General features: G+C 37.0%; 1 protein-coding gene across 2 annotated transcripts in view; it reads left to right on the top strand.

Annotated features, from left to right (window-relative positions):
- ASAH2 (N-acylsphingosine amidohydrolase 2) overlaps nt 1-18,414 on the top strand; it is a 60,439-nt gene extending 42,025 nt beyond the window's left edge. Inside the window, exons 15-21 of one of the 2 annotated variants that reach the window (XM_061162078.1) lie at nt 1,525-1,564; nt 2,369-2,464; nt 5,444-5,539; nt 7,675-7,821; nt 12,688-12,747; nt 15,870-15,958; nt 18,196-18,414. In XM_061162078.1, coding sequence (XP_061018061.1) covers nt 1,525-1,564; nt 2,369-2,464; nt 5,444-5,539; nt 7,675-7,821; nt 12,688-12,747; nt 15,870-15,958; nt 18,196-18,388 — 721 coding nt within the window. In that variant the 3' untranslated portion in view covers nt 18,389-18,414. The remainder of the gene's footprint in view (nt 1-1,524; nt 1,565-2,368; nt 2,465-5,443; nt 5,540-7,674; nt 7,822-12,687; nt 12,748-15,869; nt 15,959-18,195) is intronic. The other variant, XM_061162079.1, reaches the window with a different exon arrangement.
- The last annotated feature ends 9,125 nt before the right edge of the window (nt 18,415-27,539 follow it).

Raw genomic sequence — 27,539 nt, 5'->3', positions numbered from 1 at the left:
TGATTTATTATGTCAGCAGAAAGACTTTAAATACTATTAAAATATAAGAACATGAAACAATCAGTTTAGGTATTAGAAGCCTGGAAACATATTTTAAATTTGCTCTTTATGCCATATTTCCTATCTTAGTAAGTAGCAATTTTGTATCTTTCCATTGCTCGGGGCCTAAATCTCAGTCATCCCTGAATTCTTTTTCAATTTTCCCTGCTTTAAATCCCTCAGCAAATTCTGTGTGTTCTCTTCAACACTTTCCATCATTCTGCCCCCATCCACCTCCTCCCCATTTGTCTAAGTCACCATTACCTCTCCCCTGGATTACTGCAATAACCTTCTCACTTTCTTGCCTCTCCCGTACTCCTCTATAGTCTTTTCTCAACATTATAGCCAGAGTTATCCCTATAAAGCATAAGTAAAATCATGTCACTTATCATAACCTTTCAATAGCTTCCCAACTCTCCAGATAAACCTTCACACCCTTATAATATCTAGCAAGGCCCTCTGCGATGCTCTCTTCAGCAAACCGTCTGATCTGATTTTGTACCACTCTGTACAAAATTGATTTGCCTCAATCACACCTGCTGCAGCCACCTTGGTTCCACTGTAATTCTCAGACTACCAAGCATGCTCCTGTTTTAGGGCTTTTGAACTTAAACAGCTCCTTCTACCTGCAACACTTACCCTCCATATATCTCCATGGCCAACTCTTGCATTCCTTCATTGCTCTGCTGAAAACTCTACCAGAGATGCCAGTCCTGCTTACAGTACGTAACATTGTTTTCACCCACCACTGCTACCATCTCCACAATGACCGCCACCATCCTCTTTCATCCTTATCCTACCTTATATTCTCCATTGCACTTATTGTCATCTCACTTTTTTATTTTCTATTGACCATCTTCTCTTCCAAGAATGTAAGCTCCATACTGTTGAGTCCTCAGCAATTTGAAGTGGATCTGTAAAGTTAATAGCTCAGTTGTGTCCCCATGTACTGTAATCCCCCAGGCTCCTCTGTCCATGGAATTCTCTAGGTAAGAATAATGGAGTGGGTATCCACTCCCATCTCCAGGGGATTTTCCTGATGCAGGGATTGAACCCAGGTCTCCTGCATTGCAGGTGGTTTCTTTACCATATGAGCTAAATAAATGAATGAAGCATAAGTTCTCTGTAGGCAGGAATAGTACTCTCTACTTGCCTCAGCTCTTATTAACATAGAATGTAACCAATTGTCGACTCAGTGAATGAAAGACAATTGTGATCTTCTGCCAGTGATATTCACTTCTGTTTTCCTCCTTCAGCTTGTCTGGTTTTGGTTTAGGATTTATTTTGAAGATAGGGCAGTGTGGAAAAAAGCTCAACTAGAGCTTGTGTTGTTTCTACACACTTTACTATTGTGGGTGTTGTTTCTATACACTTTACTGCTGTGTAGCCAGGCTAACATTTTGGCTTTCATTCCAAGTCTTTCTGTGTACCTTGCATACATTCTGAATAGGAAGCCACTTAGATAATTCTGTTTTCTTGACTCAGGACCATGTCTGGACGAAGACTTCGGCAGGCAGTTCGAGAAGTAAGTTACAAATGAAATAATATACCTATGCATTTTTATGTGGAAAAGAGAAGAAGAATTCCCTATCCTTATGATCTGATACCTTTTAAATTGATCTTTGCTAAGATGATAAGAGTTTTACATTGCTTGAAAGTAAAGGCTGGAGGTGAATATGAAATATTGATGGCATAAGAATAAACTTAAAAAATATAAAGGAAATATAGTAGGATTAAAATATTTTATTTGTATTTATGTACTAATAATTTAAAATTGATGAGTTTTATGGATTCAGTAGTAAATGACCCCAAGTACATTAATATCTTAAAGTTCTATATAAAAAAATCTAACACATGTTGAAAATTATGTGTTTTATCTATATTTGTGATTTTCTTTATTTCAGAAAGTATTGTCAATGGTTCTAAAATGACATAATCAGCATTAATTAATTAACATAATCCATAATTATTTGGAGCTGGAAATAGCTACTGTGGTTAGCTAATAATGCTCCCTTTAGACTTTTTAGGAAATTGATTAAAAAAATCTATATTTTTAGTAATAAGGTTCTGCATCAGCAAATACAATTATTAGGATGTTCATAGGTCCATGGACTTGCCCGACTGGAAGGCAGAGTTAAGCCTTTTAACTTTTCACCAAGGACTCTCTGATTCTCCTGTATTCCTGGGAAATTTTGATCATTGGGAAATATATTAGGATAGATATCTTACAATAAAAATTCATATGGATAATTGTATGTTAAATATAACAAAAATTATAATACACTTTAAGATGAAGAGTAATTTTATTGCACTCTCCCTTTTGCCCTAGGAATTTGAAGCTTATGGGATGCTGAATATGACTGTTGTTATTTCAGGTCTATGTAATGTATATACACACTACATTACCACATATGAAGAATACCAGGTAAAGTAAAAGTTCTCATCATTTAAATGAATTATGTCCTGGTCAAGACAATTGCATCAAATGCAGGTTTTCTTTCTGGACTTCCTTAATCATGTTTTTTGAGAGATGATTTTGTTTTAGAGCAGGTAAGAGAAGGATAAGCCAGAGGTCATATTTGGGAGTTCTAGGTTGACCATTTCCAAGTTCAGTTGAGAATTCTAGTCTCATTGACTTCCACTTTCCCTGAAATAAATTTCTTGGTCAAGGGCACTGGTAATGAGCCTGGGTTATGGCATACAACATTTCTAACTCGATCCATAATGCTTTTGGTGCCTTAAGCTTCTGTAGAACCTGAGAAAATGCCCATAGGCAACCACTATCTAGTGAAAGCACTGGCTAAGCACCTTGCAAATGTGATTTTATGTAATCCTCTCAATTAGCCCTGACTGAAGTAGGGTATTGTTATAGCGTGATCCAAATTAAGAAACAGAGCCTCAAAAAATTAGGGAGGCTGCTGACTGGTGATGTTTTTATTTTGCTTGTTACAAATAGTACAAAAAGTAGCCTAAGTACTTTTAAACACCAGTAGCTAAAAACATGAAAACAAGGTAGAAGTCCATACTTACTAGTTTCTAATACATCTGGGGTATAACTTGGCAATTCATAGCATGGCACACAGGCTGCCTCTTGACAAATGCTCAGTAATTCCAGCAGTGGAGTCTGCCCTGCTGCCCTCTTTTGACTTGACTGAAGGTCCCTGCCTTTGAGGAATTCCTGTTGAATAAAGGTTCTTAATTGCAATAAACTTAGATGAGAATAATAAGTTAGATGAGAATAATTCCATTTTTGCCTTTATCTGTAACTGTAATTTAGCATTGGAGTAGGAAATGGCAACCCACTCCAGCATTCTTGCCTGGAAAATTCCATGGACCAAGGAGCCTGATGGGTTATATAGTCCATGGTGTTGCAAAGAGTCAAACACGACTGAGCATGCTCATATGTTATTTAGCACTTCTTTCAATTGTGAATGTAGGCAACAAGTGACAGTAATATCAGTATTATGACTTTTGTCACCAATAGGAACCATGAATATTTTTATATCACACATAGTAACTGCATATATGGAAATATCTTTTATTCTCATTGAAAGTGAAAGTCACTCAGTTGTGTCTGACTCTGCAACACCATGGACTATACAGTTCATGGCATTCTCCTGGCCAGAATACTGGAGTGGGTAGTCATTCCCTTCTCCAGGGAATCTTCCCAACCCAAGGATCAAACCCAGGTCTCCTGCATTGCAGGTAGATTCTTTACCAGCTGAACCACCAGGGAAGTCTTTTATTCTCATTCCAATTTTAAAATCACAGTAGTTATTAGATCTCCTACAAGATCCTGTTATTCAAGGGCATCACACAGAAACACAAACGTTGCTCTGTCACAAAGCTAGTTTATTATTTGATTTCATTTAATGGGTTTTCTTTGTCTACCCATGTATTTTATTTTATGTGTTTAGAAACATTACTCTTAGAGGGGTGTATAGGCCTCAACAGTCTGCCAAAGCAGACCATGGAACAAGTAGTTAGAAACCCCTACTAGCTTGTCTCCTGATTAGGGACATGCAAAAATTAGTATTAATTTATTAATTGATTTATTCACTCATTCATTCAGCAGATGTGTTTTGTGACAGATATTGTATTAGCCACTATCTGGGCATGACAATGGTTATGAATCTGCTCCTGCCCCCAAGCCCACTAGAATTTATGGGTCAGTAAAAGACATAAAAGACATAGAGGAAAGCAGACGACTCCATTTCTGTGAAAGAGATGCACAGGGTGTTATGAAAACGAAGAGAAAGAGCATCAATTTAGACTGGGTGTTTGACATTGTGGACTGGCAAATTTTCATGAAGATACAGTGTTTGTCCAAGTTCTTGAGAATGAGTAAGGACTGATTAAGCAAATATAATGAAAGCTAATGGAAGGTGTTCCATATTGAGGGCGTTACATATGCAAAGGTCCAGAGGGGCAGGCTTAGTATATTTAAGTGGCTGCACTTAGCTGAGTACCCTGGGATAAACATGAGGAGGGTAGTGAGGTGGGCTAAAGTGGGAGGCAGGGGTTAGTCAATGGAGAATCTTCTGTGGTGTGCCACAGAGCTCTGACTCAATAAGGAGGATTTTAGGGCACTGTAGCCAAATTCAAAGGAAGGAATGCTCTGATTTAGAAAGCTTACTAGGATGGCAGTGTAGAAAATGAATGGGAAGGGCAAGTGTGGAGGCAGAGAACGAACTGAAGAAGAAGCTATAGTTATGATCTGGGTGAGAGGTAAGGGTTTGACCAAGGTAAAAGCAGTAAAGAAAGAGGAAAATGAAAGAATTCAAGAGGATTTTAAGGAATGATGACTTGGAGACTTACAGGATGACTGCCAGATGATCCTGGCATAGGCTTCACTGAGATGAAGAATGTTGCAGGGAAAGCGGATATATTTGGAGGGATAAGTTCCATATTAGATTTGATGAATTGAAGGTTTCTGTGAATAACCAAATCTTTGGACCACAGGTGAAAGGAGATGTATTTGGTTTTATTTTGTATTTCTGTGATGGTTAAATGGGCTTCCCAGGTGGCTCAGTGGTAAATTATCTGTCTGCTAATGCAGGAGATGTGGGTTCAATCCCTGGGTCAGGAAGATTCCCTGGAGAAGGAAACGGAAACCCACTCCTGTATTCTTGCCTGGGAAATCCCAGGGACAGAGGAGCCTGGCAGGCTACATACAATCCATGGGGTTGCAAAAGAGTCAGACATGACTTAGCAAAGTTGATGGGAACCATTTACTTCAGCTGGTAAATGGAAATGCTCACCCTCCTTTGTCATAATTAGTTTTGAATGATGTCAGTTTGGATTATGCAAGATGTCCAATCATCACCTGTCACTAAAATGCAACACCTGCAAACGGATCGGACTCTGCAGAATGGTGAACAGCTCTGCTCTGCCTCTCCTGCAGGCTCAGCGGTACGAGGCAGCATCCACAATTTATGGTCCACATACTCTGTCTGCCTACATCCAGCTTTTCAGAGTCCTTGCTAAGGCCATTGCTACGGTAATCAAAAATTGTATGTTTGTGTGTCTCAGGGGTGGGGAGATGAAGAGGGAAGCAAAAAAGACCTTCACTTTGAGTGTTCAGTTCCTTTAAAAATCTTTATATTTAAAAATATTATAGCTGTGAGGTATCTCTAAAAATTGAAACTGATAAAATTAATTCAGAGTCAGTCAGTCATCTTTTGGTGGTGACCACTTTTTTCATATATATTATCTCATATTATTCTTGCAGTCATCATGTGAAGTATAGAGGTATCATTTTCCCCCATTTTTCAGATGAACAAATAGGTTCAGAGATGAGAAGTGATCAAGCTTACTATAATTGGGAGTTGAACCAGTGCTCCCTAATCCTGGTCAGTTTCTCTCCATTTGCTTCATGAATTGAGTGGTTTATTAATTCTGACATGTCCATTTTCTGTATTAGAACATCTCTGAAATTGGGATGTATCTTCCAATCAAAGGAATCTTACAATTATACATTAGCATGTTTTTACTTCCTTGGTGGTTCAAAAATAATAATAGTTATTATAATCAATAGAACCTTAGATTTGATAAAGTATAAGAGTTGTCTTCAAATGTACATATACATTGTATCTACCTAAAATATGTATACATAAAATATGTACACCTAAATGAGTTTATCTAAAGAAACAACACTCGTGTAAATCTTACCTCTGGTATATAGTTTATATACAAAGGTGCATTCTGGTGGCAGAAGACTAGTCAATATGCAGGATGATGACTTTAAAATAATAAATGATCCTTGTATAATACCACATAAGACCCAAAAGGCTATGAGGCAGGGATGGCATAGCCAAGACAATAAAGCCCTTTCAAAGAAAGAGCTTGGATATATCAAATTGAAACAAAACTGCTATTTCTGTAGGTCAAAACAGTGAAATATTGGAAATTTCATATGCCTCCACCTAATTAGCTATTGACTGTGTATTTGAAATCTCAGTAGAAGGAATCTACTTTAAGATATATGGGGTTGGCCAAAAAGTTCATTCAGGTTTTTTGTAACATCTTATGGAAAAACCTGAATAAACCTGTTAGTCAACCCAGTATCTTAATTACCTGATTATTGTTGTATCATAATATGCCTTTCAATTTTAGATCTGATACTTTCTTTTCAATTATTTTTAGTTTTTATCGTAAAACCTGTACCTATTTGTAGAATATTCAGATTATAAAGATATGTATAAACCTACAAGCCATCTCTAGAGATAACCAGTTTAACTTTCATGCAATTACAGGTTTATAGTGCTTCCCATAGAAATAGAGGCATCACATTTTATAGTGATATTTAGGAAGTGTGATTCACTTCACAGAAATTTGTTTCACAACTTTATGGTTATGTGTCTAAGAATATCTATGTGATCTTGGGCAAAAATACCACCGAGTATCTGCAAACCTATTTTCCCATTTGCAAAATGGGAATGATAATGAGTAGATTATATGGCTGGTGTAAAGATTAAGTATATAGAGCAAGGATTAAAGTATATTAAATACATATGAAGGGCTATTTAAAATTTGAGATTAGAATTTTGATGACACTATTAAAGGTGACACATTTTATGGAAAACATAGACTAAACTGGGTATGTTATAGGCTGATCTTAACTTTTAAATTAAAACTATATTTGTTATACTCATTAATTAGCACAGAGAAGGATTTAGGAAAATACTCGGTAGTGACTTTGGATAAGAGAGACTTAACACTTTTTAAACATTTTAAAGAATAATTACAATGTCATGTCACAGAGGCTGACCATGTGTTCCTATTCAGAGTCATACATGTAAAGAATGGTTGTCCCAGAGTCTAAACTCATGTAGCATGATTCCTAGCTTATACTCAGATTATACTGACGAGGGGAGTGAAAGTGTTTCCTGTGACCGAAATATTCTTCTGTCACAAAAGTTAAAATTATGGACATCTAGGCTCCTATTTCAGCAAAGTTCCCCTCATATTTTGTTACAGTTGTTAGCTCTTGGGAAGAGAGAGAAAGAGTGAAAGTGAATGTGTGTGTGTGTGTGTGTGTTCCAATGAAGACATTTTGAGGGGAGTGTGGTCAGGGGAAAGGGTCCCCACTCTACATTGTACACCCCTTAAGCAAATATTTGCTCTCTGTTCTAGGGTACTGTAGCCAATCTGAGCAGTGGTCCAGAGCCTCCATTTTTTGAAGAACTGATGTCTCCGTTAATTCCAAATATTGTGGATAGAGTGCCTTTAGGCAGAACTTTTGGGGATATCCTGCTGCCAGCGAACTCTACATACAGAGTGGTAAGGCTTGCAAAGGGATCTTGGGATCCTTCTGAAGCCTATATTTGAAGATGGCGGCGTGGGGTGGGGGAGGAGATGTTATTTAAAAGTCACCACCTGCCTTGAATCATGCCACAGACCAGTTGTTAGCAATGATTTTGAAAATTGTTCTTATCTCTTCAGATAAGAATGAGAATGAGGAAGTATTTATTTTTCGGATGGCAATTTTGGAAAAATTGAATTTCTAAAATTCAAATTATTCTTTTTTTCTTTTAAAGAGATAGGCATGGAATCATTCAGTGCAGCATAGAAAAGTGGTTTCTTAAGTCAAGGGTAGGAAAACACATAGAAATGAAGCAGGTTTTCTACCACTAGTACTTTATATAGATCTTGTGTCTTGTAACTTTGCTAAACCATTTATTAGTTTCAATAGATTTTTTTTTTGGGTGTGGATTCCTTAGAAATGCCTATGTATAGTATGTCATCTGTGAATAAAAGCAGGTTTACTTCTTTTTGAATTTCTTTTCTGGATACCTTTTATTTTTTTTCTTTATTGCATTGGCTAGAGTCTCCAAAGCAATGTTGAAAAGAAGTTGTAAGAATGGACATCTTTATCTTGTTTCTAATTTTAGGAGGAAAAGTATTCAGTTATTAACTATAATGCTTTCATTAGAATTTCTGTAGATGCCCTTTATTAGGTTAAAAAATTCCCTTCTATGTCTAGTTTGTTGAGAGTTTTTATGAAGAAACGGTGTTGACTTTCTTCCAAATGCTGTTCTGTGTCTGCTGAGATGATCATGTGGCTTTTGTTTTTTTTATCTATTAATAGGGTATATTTTATTAATTGGTTTTCAGATATTCAATAAATACCCTTTAGTCATGGTATACAATGCTTTTTACATGTTGTTAAATTTGGTTTAACAACATGTGGGCTTCCCTTGTAGCTCAGTTGGTAAAGAATCTGCCTGCAATGCAGGAGACCCAGGTTTGATCCCTGGGTTGGGAAGATCCCCTGGAGAAGGAAATGGCAACCCACTCCAGTTATCTTTGCCTGGAAAATCCCATGGACAGAGGGGCCTGGTGGGTTGTGGTCCATGGCGTCACGAAGAGTTGGGAACAACTGAGTGACTAACACTTCACGACTAACACTTCACAAATTTGGTTTGCTAATATCTTTCTAAAGAGTTTTGTACTCATATGAGGGGCTTTTGTAGTCTTCCTTTCATGTGTTGTCTTTGCTCTTGCTATCAGGGTAATACTGGTATCAAAGAAGGAGTAGGAAGTGTTTCCTCTCATATTATTTGAAAATGTATGCAAAAGATTAATATTATTTCTTCTTTAAATATTGGATCAGATTTACCAGCAAAGTCATTTAAATTTGGGTTTCTCTTTATGGCAAAATTTTAAATCAGTAATTCAATTTCTTTACTCAATTTAGGCATATTTAGATGTTCTATTTTTTCTTAAGTCAGTTGTATATCTTTCTAGCAGTTTAATTTGTCATTAAGAATTTTCCCATTTCATATAGTTGTTAATATGTTGGGATAAACTCGTTCATAACATTCCCTTATAATTCTTTTAATTCCTGTAAGGTCAATAATGATGTCTCCTCTTTCTTCCTGGTTTTGCTGACTTGTGTTTTCAAAGAGCCATCTTTTAACTTCATTGATTTTATCTGTTGTTTTTCTATTTCATTGATTTTTGCTCTAGTGTTTAATTTCCTTCCTTCTGCCTGCTTTGATTTTATTTTGCACTTCTCATTTCTTAAGGTGGATGCTTAGGTTATTTTTATGTGTAGTGTCCTTTTATAAATTCCTCTGTTGTTTTTTTTACTATGTATATTTTTAGCTATTTTCCTGATATTAGGGACTTGAAAAGAACTGTTTCTGGTCTTAACCTTCCACTCTCAATGTTTCTGACAGCAATTGTGTGGAGGTTCCCCCCACAGTAATTGTGTGGAGGTTCTCCTATTCCCTGTGGACACCAATTTGATGCCTTACAAATAAATTCTGATGTTATTTACTTGGAGTTAAGGGCTCAGCGGGCTTGCCTCATGGCTCAGATAGTAAAGAATCTGCCTGCACTGCAGGAGACCCAGGTTCAACCCCTGGGTTGGGAAGAGCCCCTGGAGAAGGGAATGGCTACCCCACTCCAGTATTCTTGCCTGGAGAATCCCATGGACAGAGGAGCTACAGTCCATGGGGTTGCAAAGAGTTGGACCCATCTGAGCTACTAACACTTTCACTGTTTTTTTTTTTTCCATAAAGGCTCAGTTCCACAAGACAGCACCCTCCCTTCCCACTTCCTTCCCCCCATACACACATATTTCAGACACCAATGGTAAATCCAAGTTGTCACCTGTGCTTCTAATAGCCTGGTTATAAATTGAAGATTCTCTGGCTATAAATTGGAGATTCTCCTCCTCAGGTTTAATAACTTGCTAGAACAGCTCACAGAACTTTGGAAAATAGTCTACTTACTAGATCACCAGCTGATTATAAAAGGTTACAACTCAGGAAGAAGAGACGCGTAGAGCAAGGTATGGGGGAAGGGATGCAGAGCTTCTCCAGGCATTCCACCTTTCAGAATCTCTGCGCGTTCACCACCTGGAAGCTGTCTGAATCCCATGCTTCAGGGACTTTTGTGGAGGCTCCCTTACCTGGGCATGATTGACTAAATCATTGGCCATGTGTGGTTAACTCGCCCACTAGCTCTGTTCCCTCCCTGGAGATCAGGGAGTTAGAATTGAAAATTCTAACCTTCTAGTCACATGGTTTGTTCCCCTGACAACTAACTCCCATTCTGAGGTTATGCAGAAGCCCCCAGACACCAGTCGTCTTATTTTCATCCAGAAAGACACTTTAGTAGAGATTTTACGGCCTTCTCCACTCTGGTTGAACTATCGTACCACAGAGGATGAGCACAACCCTGGTAAGAAAACCAAAAATTTGTACTGTGCTTATCTTAAGTTTAGTTGTTTTAATGAACAAACATTTCTCAGTTTGCAGTTATTTGAAGTGCCAAAATGGTTGTTTTTAGAGTTACATGTGATCCAGCAGTCCCACTTTGGGAGTATATCCAGAGGAAACTCTGATTTGAAAAGATATATGCACCCCAATGTTCATAGCAGCACTATTTACAATGGCTAAGGCATGGAAGCAACCTAAATGTCCTTCAGCAAATGAATGGTTAAGAAGATGTGGTGTATATAATATACAATAAATACTACTCAGCCATGAAAAAGAATGAAATAATGCCATTTGTAGCAGCATGGATATACCTAGAGATTATCATACAAAGTGAAATATGTCAGACAGAGAAACACAAATATGATATCACTTATACAGGGAATCTAAAATATGATACAAGCAAACTTACTTACAAAACAGAAACAGACTCATAGCAATAGAAAATAAACCTTTGGTTACCAAAAGGGAAAGGGATGGGGGAATAAATTAGGAATTTGTGATTAGCAGATACTAACTACTATGTAGAAAATAAACAATAAAGTTCCACTGTATAACACAGGGAACTATATTCAATATCTTTTAATAACCTATAATATCCTAAAATGAAAGTGAATATGAAAAAAAATATATAATTGAATCACTGTACACCAGAAATGAACATAACATTGTAAACTGACTATATTTTAAAAAAATAAAATTTAAAAGTGGTTATTTTTGATAGTTTTGTCAATATACATAGTTGCTTTTTAGGGAAAGGACATACTGACTTCCTCATGCTGTCATGTGAGAAATGTCTGTTCTATACCACTACCGTTTGGATTGGTACATTATATCTGTAGTGGGGTTGTCTCTCATTGTTAAGATGAGTGTGAGTGAACAGCAATTGTGATGGTAGGAAAAAAATCAAGGACAAGAACATGTAAGGACTAGTAAAATTTGGCTAATCATGTGCAAATTTTATTTTTTAAGTGAGCCATGGTATGGTTTGCAGGGATGATTGCTCTATATAAAGAAGAGAGTGATTTTTGCAGAAAATTCTAACTGCTGTTGAAACATTTTGCTAGCCATTGGTGAGGCTGGCTGATTTGATAATCTCACTGGTGAAAATGAAGAAAATTAGAAAAAATAAATTGATGGTAGTTATTCAGGGGTGTTAACAGTAAATAAGTGAACTGCACATCTCTGTTTAGATGGTCATCATTGATTATGAACCCATGGAATAGTTTTATTAAAACATGTTTTTAATATGGGCTAGGTCTTGGAGGATAGGTAGGAGTTTATAGTGCCCATCAAGAGACCTGGATCTCCTGCATTGCAGGCAGGTTCTTTACCGGCTGAGCCACCGGGGAAGCCCCAAGACATACCACCTGTAGGGATATGGACTATAGAGGGCTTAAGGTGGAGCAGTGGGTGGGAACTTACCTGTAAAAGGTCTTGTATACCATGGTAAGTCATGTGAAGACTTATTTGTTAGTTTGTTATTTAAAAATATTTTTTTGATGTATAAATGACATACAGTAAACTACATCTTTAAAGAGTATAGTTTGGTAAGTTTTTGCTATTAAGGGCATCTACTTCTTGAGTAATCTTTAGTAATTTCTATATCTTGAGGGATTTTTCCATTTCATTTCATCTAAGTTATTTGAATTTATAGATATATAGCTCTATATCTTCATCTACATCTGAATCTATCAAAAGCAAATTCATTGATCCAAAATTCTGAAGTAATTTACTGGGTCCAAATTTCTGTTCCCATTGTTACAAGGGTATTTTCTCTAATGTTCTTAGAAGATTCAATTCAATACAATATAAACTCTACAGGTACCCAGACTCTAGGAATGTTTCATCAATAATGGCCCAAATATGAGCATGGAAAAATACTACTATTAGAACTCATGAAATGAGTTTTTATTTTCAGGGAGAAGTTGTTGAAGTTACCTTTGTAGGTGCTAACCCGAAGAATTCAGCAGAAAACCGGGTAAGCATTAATGATTCTTTTTATGAATTTAAGTCCACTTCTTTAGCCTTTCACTTGCGTATCCCTCTGAAGATTAAAAAATAAAGATAGAATGTTCTAGCTTGCTTTTCATCGTATTTTATAGGTGTGAAAATTTTTAGGGGGAACAGTTAATGTAGAGTTGGGTCTAAAAAAATAGCCCCCAGGAGATATTTAATTGGCTCTACTTAGGACCACATATAGCACAAGGCATAGAGAACTGCGTTGTCTCTTGAGATGATGTAGATTTGAATACAGTTCCTATTTACGAATTCCAATTTTAAAACTCTACTGAATTTGGTAAAATAATCCGAGGGCCAGTGTGAAGTGTATCTTTGGTTCCTTTTCACCCCCTCTGGCTCCTCTCCCCTTCTGCACTCCTGACTCTGGTCCTGCTTCCATCACTGTGGAATGATCATGGATCCCTGAGTGGACACGCTAATGATTGGAGCCCTGGCCCACATGCTTTCCTTTTTCTTGCACTGGCCAGTTCCCTACTCTTTGCTACTGGCACTAATAGAGTGTTTATTTATTAATCTTGAAAAATGACAAAAGAAATACAGATTCCCTGTAAAAACAGACAGTACAGAAGTTCTTAAAATAAACTATGAAAGCACATCTATTTTCATGAACATTTTTAGAGGCAATCACTGTTACTAGTTTCTTACCTATCATTTCATATCTTTTTGTCATATATCTGTATTTATGTATATGATAAAGTATATAATATATACGGATAAAATGAAGTAATTTTATTCCTCTGAAACTCCCTTGGAATGTTCTTGTAACTATACAAGCAACAATTAGATATGATCTATCTGTAAGGTTTCAAACAATAAAGAAATATATAGAGGAAAAAGAAAATGGGTCCATGAAAGTGATTTCAAGGTGAGATTTTTTTCCTGTGGCAGAGAATGCATTCACTCTATGAAAGAATCATTCCTCCCAGAGCCCATTGTTGCCTATAATCCAAAATGCCTTTCTTTCAAGTGACCCTTCCCATTTCTGTTTATTAAAATATGATGATTCCTTTGATAAAAGTTGTGACAATGTGACATTGTCAGATATAATATTGGAAAGATTTTTCTACTGCTTGGATAGTCAACATGCACCTGTTTGAAATAATTTCTCTAGGCAGTCAAGTCTTGCCAGAATATTTACATGTTTACAACATTCTTTTCTTTTTTTTTTTCCAACATTATTTTCTAAAGATATTAAAGTGTTGTAGCAAGACTGCAGGATTAGCTGTCACCTGATATCCTTAGGGTGGAGAAATACTATCATCACCATTGCCTGGAGAAGCAGGGGACTAAACTACTTAAAGAACTGTGAGAACAGAATTAATTCCTAAGGCTGTTTTGGGACTTGGCATAAAACAATTTCTGGTACCCTTTAGTATTAGTGATCATCACATCCTTACCACTATGTATTGAATGCTTACCATGTGCAGGTACTAGGCTAAAGGCTTTACATACATCATCACATGAATCTATTTAATCCTCCCTACTACTCAATGAGATACATTTTATTATCTTTGTTTTACAGATGAATAACGTGAGACTGAGAGAAATTAAGTAACTTGCATGAACTAATTGTGGATCTAGAAGAGATTAAGGTTGGGAGGCGAGGAGAGGATGGTCACAGAGTTTGCACATTTGGCATCCTAGCTTTGTTCTCTGATCTGCACTCGAGACCTATACACTGGGGCCCTTCCTGTTTCCTTCTCCACTGAAGGCCTTCCCAGTGTCACTCTGCCCTAAATGGCCATGAACAATTCTCTTTTCAAGTCACTGTGGTTATGGAAACTTTTTTTTAAATTGAATATTATCCATAGTTGAGTAATCAGTGCTTCCCTGGTAGCTCAGATGGTAAAGAATCTGCCTTTAATACAAAGACCCAGGTTCAATTCCTAGAGAAGAAAACGGCAACCCATTCCAGAATTCTTGCCTAGAGAATCCCATGGATAGAAGAACCTGCCGGGCTAGTCAGTGGGGTTGCAAAGGTAGACACAACTGAGCGAGTAAAGTTGAGTAATTAAAGAAGAATTTTAAAGAATCCCATGGTCCAGCTATAAATAAGTGATTGATTCAGCAAAGGTTTATTTGAACACCTGTAAATGACAAGGTTGTAATGGATAAAGGTGAATTAGACACAAGTCCTGGCTTCCCAGGTGGCTCAGTGGTAAACAATCTGTCTGTCAAGCAGGAGATATAACTTTGATCCCTGGGTTGGGAAAATCCCCTGGAGAAGGAAATGGCAACTCACTCCAGGATTCTTGCCTGGGAAATCCCATGGACAGAGGAGCCTGGCGGGCTACATGGAGTCACAAAAGAGCCGGCCATGACTTATCAACTAAACATAACAACAACCTGACTTTAAAGGCCATGATCTAAAGATTTTTAAGGAAAATTGGAGATTCATGGCCTTTGTATGTTTTATTATTATATTATTTAAATATGTGCTTTATTTGAAGCTGAATTCTTGGTCTAAAACAAATTACTATGACCAATGTGGAAAATTTTATTTTCCATTGGGAAAACATAATCTGCTTATGATGTGGTGTCTAGACATCCATTATGACAAAATATAAGGATTGCTTTTAGCTCCCCAGGAGTAAGAAGATATACATATGCTTTTCAATTCTTTTACTCAGACAGGTATATACTAATAACTCCTTTACCTGGAGATGTAAAGATGAGGAAATTTTCCCACTTTTCCCTCCTAAATCTGGGGGTGACTAGGGAAAGTCTTAGAATACAGATCAATGAACATGTCAGAAATGGTTTGCTGCCTTTTCTAAATCTTGTTTTATTTAGTCTCTTCTTTGCTCTAATTTCCAAAATTTACTGTCAGCTCTAAAATTGTTCTTCATTCAATTTTCTAAAGAGAAGTCATGGTTTTTAATAGACTGGGTGAGTTAACATTCTGAAGACATTGCATAGATTGTTAAGAGGAACACCTGAGGATTTGTATGAAATTCTAATACATATACTCATCAGGTCTTGGGAGGTTAGCAATGGTCAACAGGGGACTATGGGGTTTCTACAGTTAGATTTCTTCTGTGACTGTGCAGTGTCTGATCAGTTATATTAATTGCATTTCAGACCCATCAGACCTTCCTCACTGTGGAGAAATATGAGGCCACATCAGCTACATGGCAGATAATGCATAATGATGCCTCCTGGGAGACTCGGTGAGCATATCTGTTGAATATTTTGTCTTTCAAGCCCTGAAAAGAGTTGGTTAGTAATGCAGAGAAGACAAATGGGAACACTGGCTCAGTGCATGATATTAATAATATCAAATTCCCAAAAAGCCTTCTGGCTTTATTTAGTTGATTTATTAGATTTCATCTTGATCCTATTTTTCTACAAAACAATGTGCTGTGTGCGTCTGTAAGATTAGGTGCTAATAAGGTTATGACTCTATGCTTACAAATATCTGTTGGTTTTGGTTTTTTCCATGGTCATAGACATAAACCCTAAAAGCTAATTAGTCTTCCTGCAAAGTGGTTGCAAGGCCTGCTGGGTGAAGGTGTATGAGATTGCTCTGTGGAGCTTGATATTTCTCCTGAGATAATAATGACTCTATACTTACCATGTGTTGCATGTTTGTATGTAATCAATGGTTCTTCATTTGAATTACTAAAATACAATAAGCCTGAGTGTTTAATTCTTGCTGACCCAAGTAGAAAAGGAATATGCTTATAGAGTTTCCTCAGAGAAACTTTTCTCTGTGCTTTTTGTTATCAAATACCTGAGGTGGATAGATAATATGAAGATTTGAAAATATCTTTGGAAATGTTTCCATTCCTATGTACATAAATTTCACACCATGGAACAGTAGTATGGACATGAGCAAAATTTTTGGTCATTTTGGTCTAATTCAAATGACCTCGAATTAAGTGATTATTTGTATGTTAGTTTGATTTCCATGGTTAACTGAAAATAGAGATTTGACCTTATTGTGGCCTATTTGATAGCCTCCCAAAATTATGGGCATAATGTTTTCTCAGATCTTTAAGACTCTAGGTAGTATTTAAACAAGTAATACATGCATATTTATTGTTAAAATATGGTTATACAGGTAACAAAAAAGGATAATTTAGTTTCAAAAGCCTGAAGTCAGAATAGCAGTTAACACCAAGGAAATGTAGTATTCAGCCTTGTTTGCAAGCAGCAGTATCACCAGCTATTTATAGAGAACTCGGGACCTGTCACTGAGGAACCATAGGATGCTGAGCACACCTTTTCTGCCCAGAGGGTTTATCCTCTACATAACCAAGGGTATCAGTCAGTTTGCCCATTGTGCCACTCTGTATTTAGTAGCTGACCTCCCTACCATGATCTACAAGGAGCAACATGATGTGATTCCATCTGATTCTGTCATCTCAACCATTCTGCCCTGATCCTGCTCACATGCATTCTGTCTCTTGGCTGCACTGTTTGCTTCTGCTTCAAACACTTTGCATTCTCTGTTCCTTCTTTCTAGAATGTTCTTCTACTAGACATGTGTACATTCACTGTAAAGGACATCTCCTTAAAGATACCTCTCTTACTTTCCTCATTTCACTTATCTTTTAAATTTTGCTTTTAAATTATTTATTCTTTTTGGCTGCGTTGGGTCTTCAATTGCTGCCCTCAGGCTTTCTCTAGTTGCAGCAAACAAGATCTACTCTTCATTGCAGTGCATGGGCTTCTCCTTGCTGTGGCTTCTCTTGTTGTGGACAGCACAGGCTCTAGGGAACCTGGGCTCAGAAGTTGTGGTGCTTGGGCTTCGTTGCTCTGTGGCATGTGGGATCGTCCCCGACCAGGGATGGAAATTATATCTCTTGCTTTGGCAGGCGGATTCTTAACCACTTGACCACAAGGGAAGCCCCTCACTTTTCCCTTTTAAAATTATTTGTTGGTTTACTTTTTTTATTGCTTTTTTTTACTATGCTTGTCCTAGTTAGACCATAAGCTCTGTGAAACTTTGGATCATGTCTGTCCCGTTCACTACTGTATTCTCAGTACCTCTAGCATAGAGTCTGGCATATGAGCTCATGAAATGCGTATTTTGAGCAAATGAATCTAGATGCAAAAAGTGTCAAGTTGAAGTAGAGGATGGCAATGGCTGAAGGGATGCTATAGCAGTTCTAAAGCAGGGGACATCCTTTGTTCTGAATATCAGGTAAGGCTATCCTAGGATGGATAGAATTTAGGTAGTTAGGTAGAACAAGTAAAGATATTTCTGCAAATGACTGTTTCTTGAAGATCTGCTCCTGGGAAGTATTTATCCCTGTTTTGTTCATTGTTATATTCTCAATATCTAGTAGAGTGCCCTTGCTTATTGTCAGTACTCTTTTAATATTCATTTATTGACTAATCGATCACTTTTTAATCACACATTTTTAAGAGTAAAATTGGGTTGTTTGTTTCCTACCAACAGTTTCTATTGGCACAAAGGATTACTGGGTCTTAGCAATGCAACGATACAGTGGCACATTCCAGATACTACCCAGCCTGGAACCTACAGAATAAAATACTTTGGACACAGTCGGAAGCAGGACTTACTCAAGCCCGCTGTCCTACTTTCATTTGAAAGCGCTCCTTCTGTTTTTGAAGTCATAACTACTTGGTGAAAAGTTGATAAAACATTTAAAGAGAAGCTGTACTCTGTATGATTTATATGACTGATTTCATGTGAATGTAATCTATTATGATGACTTCAATAATTGTCCTTTGGGGACAGATAGTTTACAGCTAATGGGACAGGTGTGTGTGTGTGTGTGTGAGAGAGAGAGAGAGAGAGAGAGAGAGAGAGAGATGTGTATTCTGTTTACCTTGCTATTGTAGCTTATTTTACCTTATGGTTGCTGTCTAAAGCATAATTTCCCTTGGGGCCCTGTGGCTATTTTAAGAGACAGTTCCCCTCAATATGGAACCTCTGAGATATTAGTGAGAGTGGTTGAAGATGTGTGAACAATGTTTAAACTATTTATTTATAGAAATTATGAAATGTTAGCACTTAAAAAGCTGGAAGAGGTTATCTAGTTGGATCCTTCATTTTATAGATGGGAAAATGAAGTTTTATGGATTTAAGATTAGCGTAAGGCTAGGGCCTTTCGCTTCAGTCATTTAAAAAGTATTATATACACATTGACCATAAACGTATAAGCCCAGTTAGAGAAAGTTAGCATGCCAGTTTTTCCTATACTGAGGGGTAGCCTTTCCAAGCAGTCACCCTGGCCTTGATATGGCCGATCCAGAGTTGTTTTGGATATTCAAATCATTTCTGGAATTGCCTTTAGAGCCCAATTGTGGGAAAGTCAGACTTGTAATCTTTTGGTCTTGCCTCTGTTTCCCTAAGTGCCCTTATCCCACTGAACTGAGTCTCATATTCCCATGACTTGTTCTCAGTGATTCTGGATTGTTTTCACTAATCAAATTCACTGCAAACCCACAAAGTTTTGCTGTTAGTGTAGATACTAAAATGAAAGTGATATGGGCTTGAAAAGAAGTCCTCAAAGAAGAGGCTCTGAATTCATTTATCTGTCATTATTCACTCACTCACTCACTCACTCATGGACCTGTTCAATCTTAGAATATTTATGAAGGCATATTCTCATACCCAGCACTGTACTAGTGTGGCTCTGACAATTAGATCATATTTAGGATGAATGTATAAGTGTCAAAAGGTCACTATTTCAAAGGAGGAAATATTCAATTCAATGTGTAAATTCTGGGGAGGCATTGAAAAATCAATAATCTTCAAGTCACATCTTGTGTATCACCTTTGCTGAGTATTCTAATTAGGGGGTAAACTGAGGCTCCAGGCAATTTGGAGAAACCCGTTTTGAAAGCTATATTTGGATATTGTGAAATATCCAGTCTAATGTCCCAGAGAATAAGCTATGACAATCTGACATTAGTTGCCTGAAAGTAGTAATTGCATTTAAAATTATCCAAGTTAGCTAGGAGCTCCCAGGTTGCAAAATAAATTTCTCAAAGCTGAGTCATGCTTTTGCATGGATATAAATGCTTTAGCATTTTTTGGAAAAATCAACTTTTCTTTAAAAAATAACTTTCAAGTTTGAAAATAATGATATCAATAATAATATTTACATCTATATACATAAGACTTTAACATGCTATTTTGTATTAGAGTGAACCTGGAGTATTTTTTGATGAATCAGTGCTCTAGAGCAGGGGTCTGCAGCCTCCAGAATCTAATGCCTGATGATCTGAGGTAGAGCTGATATAATAATAATAGAAATAAAGTACACAAGAGATGCAATGCACTTGAGTCATCGTGAAAGCATCCCCTCTTCCTGGTCAATGGAAAAATTATCTTCCACAAAACCAGTCCCTGGTGCCAAAAAGGTTGGGGACTGCTGTTCTAGGGGCCGTTTCTGTGCAAGTTAATTGTGGAGAATTAACTAATTATGATTTCAATGGGTAGTGATCATTTTTCCTAATGATACCACACTATTTAGGATAAAAATTCAGAGACCTAAAAGAGTAGATGCTTCTGAAAGTAGTTGACCTCAGAAAGACAAATTATGTTACAGCTGATGATAATGTTTTTAAAAGTATTTCTTATGGCTCAGAAGAGCTTTTTAATTATTTCCCACCACCTCCATGCCTCCCATTGAAACTTTTCTCAGCCGGCCTGGGATTCCCTGCTGTTTACTTGCAGCTATGCCAAAGCAGCCATTCTATTCTATTCCATCAGCAGCCTACTGATCCTTCTGCACCCCACCCTCTGACACCAGTGCTCTTGGCCACATGTGACCCCCAGAAACCTGTTTTCTCACTAGCTGCCATCTCTTCCAACTGAAGTTCCATTTCTGCAGTTTGTAAGTAAAAACAAAACAAGATCCCTACATCATAGATACTATAGTTATTCACTTGAACGTGAAAAACAGCACATAGATGCTGATCTGATCTGTCCACATAAAAACAGATCCAGTCGGTGTCTGGGGCTGTTGCTGGGAGTGGCTCACTGGAGCCAAAGCACATGGAGAAAATGAAAATTGGTGGAGAATGTATAAAGGATGATTGAGTGTGTGGGAGAATTCTTTTGAAGATTTTGTTTCTGATGTCAAAGTGTCTGTGTTTTATTTGTTGTACTCTGTCTACTCTGGTGTGTTAAGGATGCTATGACTTCTTTAAAAAGTACTGAATGATCCGTCTATATTTTCAATCAGTATTATGTAAATTGTCAGTATTCAATAGAATGTTTAATAAATTAATAATTGCACCTGGGACATTATTTTCTAATGAGAGGTATAGACACTTGAGCCATTTTTTCTTTTTAAGAGATGGAACAAATGGCGGTAGATTATATGTAAATCAGGTTGGAAAGGAATATTGCAGTAGGTTTCCTGGAAGAAGTGACATCTAAGCTAAGACCTAAAGAGTATTAGCTAGGAGGAAGGTAAAGGGGTGTGTGAGTGTGTGATGCACATAATTGCATGTGTGTAAGAGTAGACTATTCCAGGTAGAAGGAATATCAAGTAGTTTATCAAGGCTGTAGTTAGATTGCAAGGGAGGAGTGGTCAGAAATGCAGCATTGAACTTTGCCCTCATAAAAGCAATTTGGTCTTAAATTTGTATTAGCATTTTTTCTCCATGAGACTTGTCACTTATAAATATGCCTGAATGTATTTCCCCTTTGCTCTACTGGTAGAAGACATATTTTATACCCAAGGAAACTGATTTTGGTTCTCAGTCTGCAGTGATATTAGATACCATCCATCTGTCTTCATGGACTGTTCTTGGAATTGAATTTTAGAGACTCCTTTGCTTCTGTACATCTCATGTTTTCAAATCTTGAGTTCCTTTTGCTTTTTCATACCTGCTGAGTTGTTAAGTGTAGCCAATAAAGACCACTCTCTCCCTTTGGATGGAGTTCCAGAGCTGTATCCTATAAGTACTTATAAGTGCTGAAAAAACTGATCCATCCACATGAATTTCAAAGTACATTGGCATGCATAATTCCCAGTCTCTGTTTTTCTTTTTTTAAATTTCTGACTGTATTTTAAGATAATAAGCAAACTAGAAGCTTGGGGTATTGGCTCAACACTAGTCAGAGAAGAATAGGCAACCTACCACCCCACTATTTGCCTGAGTCCATGATAGTACGTGATAATCAAATTATTCCTTGACTGCTTATTCTCAGATGGTTAGGTGAAGAGAAAATTATTTTCAGCTGTTACATTTTGTTGTTAGAATAGTTGAGAGCAGTATTCTAACTGCTATACCATTTATAACCCCCATGAGGACTGTAACTTAGACCCTTTCTTCTGCTGTAGATAGAACAAATACCAATATATTTATATAAAATCAGAAAGCAGATCTTTACTAGCTGACCCAAAGAAAACAGTATGGTGACCTCCTTCTATTTTTGGACTCTCTGCCTGTTATGGATTGAATTGTGTTCCCTGAAAAGGTATGCTGAGTCCTCAACCCCAGTACCTCAGAATTTGGAAAAAGGATTGTTGCGGATGGTAATTAGGTAAAGCAAGGTCATACTGGAGTAGAGTATGTCCCTAATCCAAAATGACCGGTACCTTTATACAAAGAATGCCATATAAAGAGATGTACACAGGAGACGGCCATGTGAACAAGAAGATGGAGACCACAGTGCTGGGTCTGTAAGCCACGGAATGCCAAAGTTTGCCAGTAAACCGTCAGAATCAAGGAAATAAGCACAGAACACGTCTTCTCTCACAGTCTTTGGAACAAACCAACCCTGGTGACTTGCAGCCCCCAGAACCATGAGGCAATAAATACCTGTTGTTCAAACCTACCAGTGGTGGTATTTAGTTATGACTCTTCTAGGAAACAAATTCACTGGCCAGTGGATTAATTCCCACCCCTAAGGTACCTTGCCGAAAGAGACTTTTGTGAGGCTCCCAGTTTGGAGGACCTAGGAAACATGTCCTCTACTCTCCTGGATAATATGGTCACTTTTTGGCAACAGGTCTCATCTATTATATCACTGACTGCCAGTGAGCATCATCCATCACTATCACAGACTATTAATTTTCTGAAACTAATTTACATATAATAAAAAGCCAAATGAGTCAGCTATGATGCAGCTTTAACTAAAATTTTATGGAGAATAAACATTCTGTAATTTGGAAACCGATCTTTTATGGGTTGTGAGTAAGACTATGAATATCTACTATATTTATTTAGGAGATGACAGAATGAGGACACACACAATAATGCATGTTTATTCTCGGCTCTTGTTGAACTGAGTTGGTTTTTTCCCTTCCCAATTTATTATACAGCAAATAGGGGACATGTCACGGTAGGGTCCGTATTTGTATTTACATGGAGGCAAAGCTAAAAGAGAGTCATGATATACTTCAAGAATTTGTGCCAATTTGAAATTAAGGCAGAATATGTTTGTATTCATGTTGTAGAAAGTGATTGCAAAAAGTAGTGAGTTTTTTTCCCCTCTCAATGGGTGATTCAGTGCATGTTTAAATAAATGAATAGTTTCTATTTCAAGAAATGTTTTTATGAATAAGAATGCTTTCAAGACTATTGAAGAGAAATCTTTCTATTTTTGGAGGGCCTTTTATTTTCTCTGGATTAACCAAATAGCATCTCAGTGCCCATTTTTAGAATAAATTTATTGGGGTCCTGTGGGAAATGTGATGTTTGCTTCTGGTGGGGGCATGAAGCCACACAGTGAAGTCCAAAAATCTCTTTCCAGAGAGATTATCTTTCCTATGCCTCCACCATGATTCCAAGGTTAAATGGTCATTGAACTTCTTGATCTTAAAAAAAATTTCTTATGGAGAATTTGAAACATGTAAACATGTAGAGAGAATAGTATAATAATGCCTCGTACATTCCATCATCCAGCTTCAGAAATTATAAACATTTGGCCTATCTCATTTCATCTCTCCCTTCACATTTTGTGGGGTGGGAGTGGGGGGAAGCTGCAGTGTTCCTCTTTTAAATATGTTATTATATATATTTTTAAACAGATAAAAGTGTTATTCTATTACTTAACTGCAAGGTCACTCTTATATCTAACAAAGTAATCCCTTGATTTCACCTACTATTTAGTCCATGGTCAAATTTCCCTAATTGTTTAAAAAATGCCCTTTTACAGAAGTTTCTTTATTAAAGGGTCCAAATAAATTCAGTATATAGCATTTGGTTTATTTATCTCTTATGTTGCTCTTAATATGTAACATTTCTCCTCATGGTACCCCCTCTGCATGCTATTTGCTTAATAAAGAAACCATAGTGTTTATCTAATATAATTTCCCTCATTCTGACCTTTTGGGCTCATGGTGTGTTTTAACTTTTTAAAAATTTTATCTATCCTTGCTGTTTCTTACAAATAAATCTAAAATGTTGTTTAGATTCAAGTTAATGTTTTTGTTTTCTTTTGGCAAGAATGCTTTGTTGTTAGGACTGTTTATTTTTATTTCATAAAATAGGATATACATCGGAGAAGGCAATGGCAACCCACTCCAGTACTCTTGCCTGGGAAATCCCATGGACAGAGAAGCCTGGTAGGCTGCAGTCCATGGGGTCGCTAAGAGTCGGACACGACTGAGCGACTTCACTTTCACTTTTCACTTTCATACACTGAAGAAGGAAATGGCAACCCACTCCAGCGTTCTTGCCTGGAGAATCCCAGGGACAGGAGCCTGGTGGGCTGCCGTCTATGGGGTTGCACAGAGTCGGACACAACTTATGTGACTTAGCAGCAGCAGGATATACATAATATCTGGTTGTCCCACTTATTTTAGGATTGACATGACATTCAGTTGTCAACCTGATCCATCCATCATAAAGGTCCCTGCCAACCTTTGGTCTTTGATTTTCACAGCCATAGATGTGTTAATTAGATCCATTATTTCTTTAGGAATTACAAAGTAGTAATTTTATTTTTTACCTTTACTGAGGTATAACCAACAAAATTTTAATATATTAAAAGTGTATAAGGTACTTTTATATATGCATGTATTGTGAAAGAATTCTCACCACTGAGTTAATTAACACACCCATCACCTCAAATAGTTACCTTTTATTTGTCTTTTTCTTTTTTGCTGAGAACATGTAATTTTTACTCTCTTTGTTGTTGTTTAGTTGCTAAGTCGTGTCTGACTCTTTGAGACCCCATGGACTGTAGCCCACTAGGCTCCTCTGTTCATGGGATTTACCAGGCAAGAATCCTGGAGTGGGTTGCCATTTCCTTCTCCAAGGGATCTTCCTGACCCAGGGATTGAACTTGCATCTCCTGCATTGGCAGGCAGATCCTTTACTACTGTGCCACCTGGGAAGCCCACTATGCTCTTAGCAAATTTCAACTATGCAATACAATGCTATTGACAGTTACCATGTTACATATTAGATCCTCAGATGTTATTCATCTTATCAGAATCCACCATTCTACTCTCTGTTCCTAGGTGTTCAATTTTTTTTTTCAGATTCCACATATAAGTGATATGTTTTTGTCGTTCAGTTGCTAAGTCATATCTAACTCTTCACACTCCTATGGACTGAAGCATTCCAGGCTTCCCTGTCCTTCACTGTCACACAGAGTTTGCTCAAACTCATGTCCATTGAGTCAGTGATGGCATCCAGCCATCTCATCCTCTGTCACCCACTTCTCCTCCTGCCCTCAGTCTTTACTAGCATCAGGGTCTTTTCCAGTGAGTCAACTCTTTTCATCAGGTGGCCAGAGTATTTGAGCTTCAGCATTAGTCTTTCCAGTGAATGCTCAGGTTGATTTCCTTTAGGATTGACTGGTTGGATCTCCTTGCAGTCTGAGGGATTCTCAAGATTCTTCTCCAGCACCACAGTTCAAAATCATCCATTCTTTGGCCCTCATCCTTCTTTATGGTCCAACTCTCACATCCATACATGACAATACCCATGAAGGGGATATAAGTGAGACTGTTCAGTATTTTTTCTCAGTCTGGCTTATTTCACTTAGGAAAATGCGTCCCCCCCCCCCAAGTTTATCCTGTTATGTTGCAGATGTTAAAGCATACTTGTACCCCAGGAGTTAATCCCACTTGATCATATGGTATGACCCTTTTAATGTGCTTGTGAACTCAGTTTGCTAATATTTTGTTGAGCATATTTGCATCTATATTCATCAGAGTTATTGGCCTGTAATTTTCTTGTAGTGTCCTTTTTGCTTTGGTATCAAAGTAACACTGGCCTTATAATAGAGTTTGAGAGTGTTCCTTTCCTATTCCTAAGGCAGCATGTTATACATTCTCCTTTGCATCTTCCTTATTTCACTTAAAATATACCAAGAGATCATTCCATTTCACTATATCAATATTATTATTTTTATAGCTTTCAATACCATAGTTTGTGCATATGTTATAATGTATTAATCAGTCCTCTGTTTTAAACATTTGGATTGTTTCCAGCCTTATGTTATTACAAATAAAGTATATTTTTGCCAGTATATCTTTGAGATAGATTCCTTGCTATGAGATTGCTAGATAAAAAGTGAATATATATGCAATTATTAATTGCTAAATTTTTCTTCACAGGGTTTTTATCATTTCATATTTTCTTCAATTTGAGTGAGAATGTCTGTCTTCCTAGAGCCATGCTAATGGTATATCCTGTCATGTTTTCTAATTCTTGCTAACCAATTAGGTAAACGGTGATATTTCAGTGCTATTATTTTGAATTTCTCTTATTAAGACTGAGATCACATTTTCTTTACATTTTCCCATTTATTATTCATATATTTTTCATTGTAGTTAGTTGTGTGTCTATTTTTCTTAGGTTTTGTTTTATTAATTAAAATTTTAGCTATTTTATTGACATAAATATTATATATAAGTTGTATTAATTTCAGGTGTACAGTGTGTTGATTTGATACTTGTATGTATTATGAAATACTGTAAAATGATCACCACAGTAAGTCTAGTTAACATCTGTTATCATACATAGTTATACAACTTTTTTCTTATAATTAAAACTTTTAAGACCTGTTCTAGCAAGTCTTGAATATCCAATGGTATGTGTATATACATATGTTTGCATGTGTGTGTGCATACTCAATCAATTCTAGCTATTTGTGACCCCATGGACTATAGTCTGCTGGGCTCTTCCATGGATTGTCCAGGCAAAAATACTAGAGTGAGTTGCCATTTCCTCCTCCAGGGAATTTGCTTGAACCAGGGATCGAACCCACATCTCCTGCATTGGTAAGTGGATTCTTTACTGCTCAGCCATCTGGGAATTCCCATGTATATGAATATCACATTTTATTTATCCATTGATGAACACTTAGCTTGCTTCCATATCTTGGCTGTTGTAAATAATGCTGCAATAAACATGAGGGTACAGATATATTTCCAAGTTAAAGTTTTCATTTTCTTTGGATAAATACACAGAAGTGGATTTTGCTGGATTGCAGGGTAGTTTTATTTTTAATTTTCAAAGATACTCTGTACTGTTTTCCATAGTGGCCCCATCTGTTAACATTCCCACCAATAGTACACATGGGTTCCCTTTATGTCCTTACCACACGTGTGGACTTTACTGCATATGTTTTCTTCTAGGCTTTTAAAGTTTCAGGTCTGGTGCTCAAGTATTTAATCCATTTTGAATCTAGTTTTATTTTATAGTGTACAATAGTGGGCCAGTTTCATTCTTTTTGCATGTCCAGTTTTCCCAAGGCCATTTATTGAAGAGACTGTCCTTTCCCCCTTATATATATTTTTGGCTTCTTTGTTGTAAATGTATGCATTGTTTTATTTTTAGGCTCTGTGTTCTCTTCCA

This window comes from Dama dama, chromosome 15 (genome assembly GCF_033118175.1).
Source record: "Dama dama isolate Ldn47 chromosome 15, ASM3311817v1, whole genome shotgun sequence".
NCBI classification, from domain to species: Eukaryota; Metazoa; Chordata; class Mammalia; order Artiodactyla; family Cervidae; genus Dama; species Dama dama.
Note: the sequence above shows the minus strand (reverse complement) of the source record. Positions and strands in the feature narration are given on the sequence as shown.